Consider the following 6,409-nt stretch of genomic DNA (forward strand, 5'->3'; position numbering starts at 1 on the left):
ATGCCTCCTAACCCTCAGCTGCGATCCAGCGACCGTCAACAGCAACAACTACTGCTGAAGCCGGCTCATTCACTCTCCGTCTCTCATTCTCGGGTGGATGGAACAAACACATTATAGGCAAAGGAAAATAAGTGTTTTAATATAAGTGCGAACTTCAAGCACCGAGAAGTGATTAAAGCACCCACAGCCATGGCAACAATAGGGGATTTCGACCCAGTCAACTCCATCGTACCTGCGACAAAGATTGAAATCACAGTTTCTTGCAGGTAAGTGCGCAAACATGTTCCCCAGTACTTACTTGTTAAGCATTCATCTTTTTTGCATTCATATATTTACAAATTATTAGATACTTGATATTTTTGTCGTCATGATTTTTAAAGGGGCTCTGATATTGTTGTGCATAATTTGATGCCGTTTTCTGTTCATCTTAGACTTTTTCTCGTGTTCTTTTTAATCAGTTCAATCTTAAACGTGCACGGAGCAACTCCTTTTTACTAAAGAGGAATTTGCAAGTGGTGTGTGTGTGTAGGAGTGCGTGGGGTTGTAGTAACCAACAGTACAGGATTTATTCTGAGTGCCATGGAGAGCTCCGGAGCTCGCAACTCTCAGATCACATGAATGCATGAATTTGCCAACTGGCATTAAAGAAAGGACACAAAGAGGAAGTACTGGTTCTGCTTTGAACAATGATTATTATTATTGTCATTATTATTTTTTGCAGTGGAGAAAATCAAGAGAGTGAAACATAAATATGCGGGTTTAATAAAACAAATAGTTATACAAGAGATTTAAAAATGTATTTTGAAATAGGCTATATAGTCAAAGTTTCTGTGTAAGGACCAGTCTTAAAAGCACAGCAGAAGTAATAGATGTACAGGAACGGAGATAAAAGGACAACAAAGAAAGGACAGAGCGGATGGTGGACAGCAGGCTGTGCTGTGGGAAATACTGAGGCATCCCTGATGTCAACTTAAAAGGCTGATAAACGATTTGATTTTGCACACAGACCTTAGAAGTCAAACACTGTTAGGACCAATAAAAATCAAGTACATTTTCAAGACAGCACTTGTGAGTGTTTCCCCCGTAAACATTTGAATATAATGGATACTTGCTAAACGTTTTGGTGTTTTGGTGACAAATAATAAACCAGATTCTTGGGGTGTCTGGAATGATATGAAAATGGCTTGTAGAACTGACCATCACCTGAGAGCAGGCTAATTTTGATTCCAGCACCAGTACCAGGGAAAGCTCTGTTTGCATGCTTTTAGAATGTGGCAGGCGGGTGGAGATGCTGTGTGGCATCAGGCCGATGTCAGAGGGGAGGGCTGGCCCACCGGCATGGCTCAGGGAGTGAGGGAACAGAATCACACACTGGGACTCACAGAGTATTCAGGCACACACTTTGTTATGTCGGAGATTTTATTTTGAATTGATGCAACTGACATGTTTACTTATCAACCTACACTCAGTAACCCACAATGACAAAGTGAAAACATGTTTTGGAAACATTTGGAAATTTATTAAAAATCCAAAACTAAAATCTGTCATGCACTAAAGTATTCAAACCCTTAGGTCAGTACTCTGTAGAAGTGCATGTGGCAGTAGTTACAGCTTCCAGTCTCTGTACCTCAGGATTAGGCCAGTTTATCCCATTCTTCCTGATCAGATTGGAAGGGGAGTGTCTGTGAACTCCCACCTTCAGGTCTGGACTTTGGCCGGGCCACTCAGGACAGTCAGAGATATGTCTTGAAATTGTCACCAGGGGAGGATGTTTAGCTTGGTGCTGGAAGAGTGACATGCACACATTGCCTTTTGTATTGTCCGTTTGTTAGGTGAACATAGTGGAGCATTTAGCAACTAAACAAATATTTCTCAGAGACCAAAAGCAGAGAGTGAATATTAACTTGTTGGTTGGACAGAACCAACTTCAAATGAATGTAATCTTGCTCTTTGTCTCCTGTGTGTAAATACAGTTCCCAGCATCTTGCTAACACACTCATCATAACAATTGTATAAGGTAAAGTGTGTCGGTAATAAAGAAATATGTTATGTTTTCTGCTTGTTCTGCAACAGAAAGGCAAAAAATAAGTCATTTTAATGTAAAGTTTTGATTGCATTATTTTCTTATGACACAAAGTAGCAAAAATAAAATAAAATAAAATGCAGCTTTAAGTTTAAATATAAAAGGACAACAGTGGGGCTGTCACCAGGTCCCCTGGCAGGCCTGGAAATAATGGCCATGGCATCCCCTCAGTCAAGCACTTGTCCTTGTTCTGGGTCATGTTAATATGCTAACAGTTTGCTAACAGAGCCTGAAGCTGCTGATTGTGACAAAGTGTTCCCAGTCCTCAGTGTCCCTGGGCCTCAGCAGTGTGGACGGCTTGGACAGGTGCTGTTTCAGTTCCCTGACCCTGACTGAATGGGGTCGGGTCTCTGTAGGCTTCTGACTGCAGATCAGCCGGACATTAGCTGTGAATACAGGAACGCAAAAGAAAGAAATGGAATCAGGAGATGCAGTCTGGGTTTTTGAAGACTGACTTTACACCTTTATCAGAAGGATCATATGAAGACACCTTTAGCTGTTAAGCTAAAATTCAATAACCTCCATTAAATTTGGTGGTTGATGATGATGCTCAGTCCCAGTACCCAACAGGCCTTTCTCATGCAGGACATGCTGACTTGATGCCTATACGTATGTAACTCAGGAGGCTCAGATGCAGCTCCCTGCTACAGAAAATGGTGGCTCACTGATTTGCTGGGATATGTAATGGAGTAGGGTGTCATTCATGCTATTAATGACATTTATGCTCAAGCTATGCAGTTTGTTTACTGCAGGTTTCAGATTTGAGCGTTAACTCACTGCTGCATGTATTTTTAATAATGTGCCAATGACTAAATGATTAACCTCCAGCAGAAGCAAGGCAAGAAGGACTGAGCATAAAAAGTGCTGATGAACCCACTGTACTCTACCCGCCTAGCACCAAACAGCACACACAGTTGGCAACTAACTATAACAAAGTGGAGCATTTAGCAGAGTCAGTGTAATGTGATGTTAGTCATGGGAGGGATATAAATCAAATCTTCAAATCAAGCATTTGACGGATCACTCCAAAGTGGGCGTGGTCTAGCAAATGTAATGCAGTACAGAGCTGTAATATGTTATGGAGTTGTTGTAAGTTATCTCCACCCAGAGTCGGATGAGAGAGAAATTTTTAGCTGGAGCATCACACGCTCATCTAAAAAAAATGTTAGTTTTTTTTTTTTTTTTACTAATATACAAAAGTCATACCCCCTACTAGAATACAGCTCTACAACCAAGGCATGTTTGATTAGTTAAATGAATGAGCTCACTCCTGAGCACAAGATGAGGCATCAAAATATAACATTTTTCAGGAAGAAAATAATTTTTAAGTGTATTTTGGCAACAAAGATAACTAAACAATTATACAGGAAACAGAATTACAACTTGAAAGTGTATGTTCTTTTATTTCACTGGACCAAATATTCCCAGAAGGAGAAGACCCACAACTAAGAGGAGAGTGCCCTAAATATGATTCTAATTTAAGGCTAATGTTTTTCACTGCCTGCTGTGTAAATAGACACTTCTTTGTTAACACATTAGTCTTGTTAACTTTATCAGACTATTATATGTCAAATTTATGGGTTTCAGCTTGTTGTAGAATTGTGCTCCCCTGTAAAAACAAACAAAAACTGTTGTACATACAGCTAACGATGTAGCATATGTTCTGTCTTTATTATATTCTTATTATATTTCTTTTCACTTGCTGTTTTTAAAGTGCCCTTAGATTGTGTTACTATTTATCTACTTTATATTTAACTTTGTATTGTTTGGCATTCATTGTGGACAGCAAAGTAAAAATTTTATTGTACAGGCAAACATGTTTCCTTACTGTACACATGACAATAAACACTTGGACTCAACTTGAAAAAACAAAATTAATGCAGCTATAAGATGTCAGAGGGTAAGATAAGGGATTAAGCCAGGATTTACATGACTTGTACTGGCGATGCTGAATACATAAAGCCTGTGTTTTCAATGATAAAACAAAGTTTAATCATCTAATGTTCAGTTTTATTATTAGCAAATAATCTAAAATGCCAAGTTCAAGGAATTGTTTTGTCACTGTGACCATCAGCCTACATGGACCTGGAGCCATACAGGCCTACTTTTTATTTACTGTTTTCTTTCATGAATTACTTCATTCTCATTCACATTTACATTAATATTGCATAGGCTGTATTAAATACAACACTGAAATAAAAAAATAGCTAATTTTTACAAGTAATACCAAAGAGACCAGACACCTAAAATACTCCTGTGCGTTAAGCTCTACGTGTTGTGGATTTGCCAAGTTTAGAAGGTAGCTGACAAGAAGTTCTAGGTCTGTAAGAAGGAATATGTTACATATCACCCAGATTCCACCGTTTGTAGAATGAGCCATATTTACACATTTAGGTTGTGGATTAGTGGTTCTAATTAATCTTGTTAGTATATTTCCTGAGTAACATATGGTTTCAGTTAGGAACAGTGGTTAGAAAATGTATATTTTTAGGCAAAACATTCAGTTGGTTGGCTACCACCTGTCACGCTTGTTCTCACCATTTTATTACAGCGGCCGTGTTTCCATTTTTACAGATTATGTGCTTGAATTCCCCATAAGTGTCCACGGGGCACAGGGTCTGAAATATGCTATGCATGTCTTGGTGGGGGTGCTCAAAACCCAAAAAGCACAGTGCCATTTGTACAAGAGCATCCTCTGTGGAAGTCTTTTATAGACCAACATGCCCATTAAAATAATTAGTGATTGGACCCTTCAGATGAAGGATAGGAGGAAACGACATCTTATGTGTCTACGTCACTCCTCTGTTCCTCTCGCAAAATCAGACTTACTGAACACTGTAGTGGGATTAGAGGAAAAGACACACAGTAGTAAGACACTTAATGGAATTTGGACACAACACTGAAGATCCCAAATATATTGGTATTGAAACAGTTCAAAGGTTTCAGAGGTTTTCAGAGGTGGAGACACTGAGAAGGGAATGTCTCCAGTTATATAAACTGCATCCTAATGGTTTAAATGAAGAATATAATCCAACAATTTTTCTATAACTATACAATCATGCTGTTGAGCTCAGCTATCCACCACAAGCCCTTTACCAAAATAGATGTTTTTATTCCATATTTTTTGAGACCTGTGGAAACACTGACTCTATTTTGTACATGTATGACATTGGTGCATTTTTGTTGTAGCTAAATTATAAAGCCCATTATTTGGCTTTACATAGGTTTGAACAGATTGTCACTTTTACCTGTGTTCCAAGAACTCAGCTTGTCCCATCCATGATCACTCAACCAGGTGCAGGCTGATTAACTCATGAGGTTTCACCTGTATGCAGTATTTAAAGAAGCAGGTGTGCTGTGAAACTATGACACTGATGAAAGACAAATGGCCAAAAATGTTGTCTTCTTGCAAAATAAAGTGGTTTCTTGTCACTGAGTACGATCATACTTTACAATTATTGGATAATGCTACTGGGATAATGCACCAATTTTTCCGGAGTAGATTTTTCCTTATTTTTTTCTTGCATTGTACATGGATGGAAATAAGATACGAGGAAAAGCTGAAAGTGAGGGAAATATTGATGTACTCCCAGTCGCGGTCCTGTCTCCAGCCCATGTTCACCCTTTTCCTGCTCTTTCTACCTGCCCATACTCACCTGCTTCCTATCTGTGCAACCATCCAGTCTGCATTTAAGGCAGCAGCCAGCATTCATTTTCTGTCATATTGTCCAGGAAGAATCTGTTTCTGTGACCTTCCAGCATTTGTCTTTGCATTACTGTTTTGTTGCTGACCTGTTTCTTCATTTGGACTCTGACCTTGCCTACTTCAGGCCTGAACTGTTTGCCACTGGATCTGGGAAGTGCTTACTCCTTGTCTGATCTGTCTACCTCTGTCCTCTCCTCTGACCTGCCTTAAACCACTTTCCCACCTGGAAATTTACTTACCTTTGTCTTTAGTTATATTCCCCTCTAAAAGTACTGTTGCATCTTCTGTAGTTTCTTACTTGTGTCCACAATTTCCCCTGCTCAGTGGAAGTTCCTTTCTTTTGTCCACCATCTTACCAGTCTTGTTGAAGTTGTACTCCAGCTGCTTTGACATTACAGCCCTGTTCTCTAATATAAAAAAGGGTTTTGATAGAGTGAAATTCAGATCGATTTGAATACAAATAAGCCTATTATGAAGAGAGTTTCTAAATTGTATAATTATACAACCTGACAACATGCTTAAATGGCTCTAAAAACAACATTTACAGAACATATCCCCCAGCAGGTTTGGGTTTTTTCTTCCTGTCCCAGTCCTGGGAATGCAAGATATGTAATAAGTGG

The 6,409-nt window shown here is 39.1% G+C and overlaps 1 protein-coding gene across 1 annotated transcript in view; it reads left to right on the forward strand.

The window, feature by feature from the left end:
• Positions 1-6: 6 nt before the first annotated feature.
• LOC109960042 (copine-8-like) overlaps positions 7-6,409 on the forward strand; it is a 172,065-nt gene continuing 165,662 nt past the window's right edge. Inside the window, exon 1 of the mRNA XM_020599868.1 lies at positions 7-266. Within this exon, the coding sequence (XP_020455524.1) occupies positions 190-266 (77 nt within the window). The 5' untranslated portion in view covers positions 7-189. The remainder of the gene's footprint in view (positions 267-6,409) is intronic.

Source organism: Monopterus albus, unplaced genomic scaffold, assembly GCF_001952655.1.
Source record: "Monopterus albus unplaced genomic scaffold, M_albus_1.0 scaffold43.1, whole genome shotgun sequence".
In the NCBI taxonomy this organism is placed as follows: domain Eukaryota; kingdom Metazoa; phylum Chordata; class Actinopteri; order Synbranchiformes; family Synbranchidae; genus Monopterus; species Monopterus albus.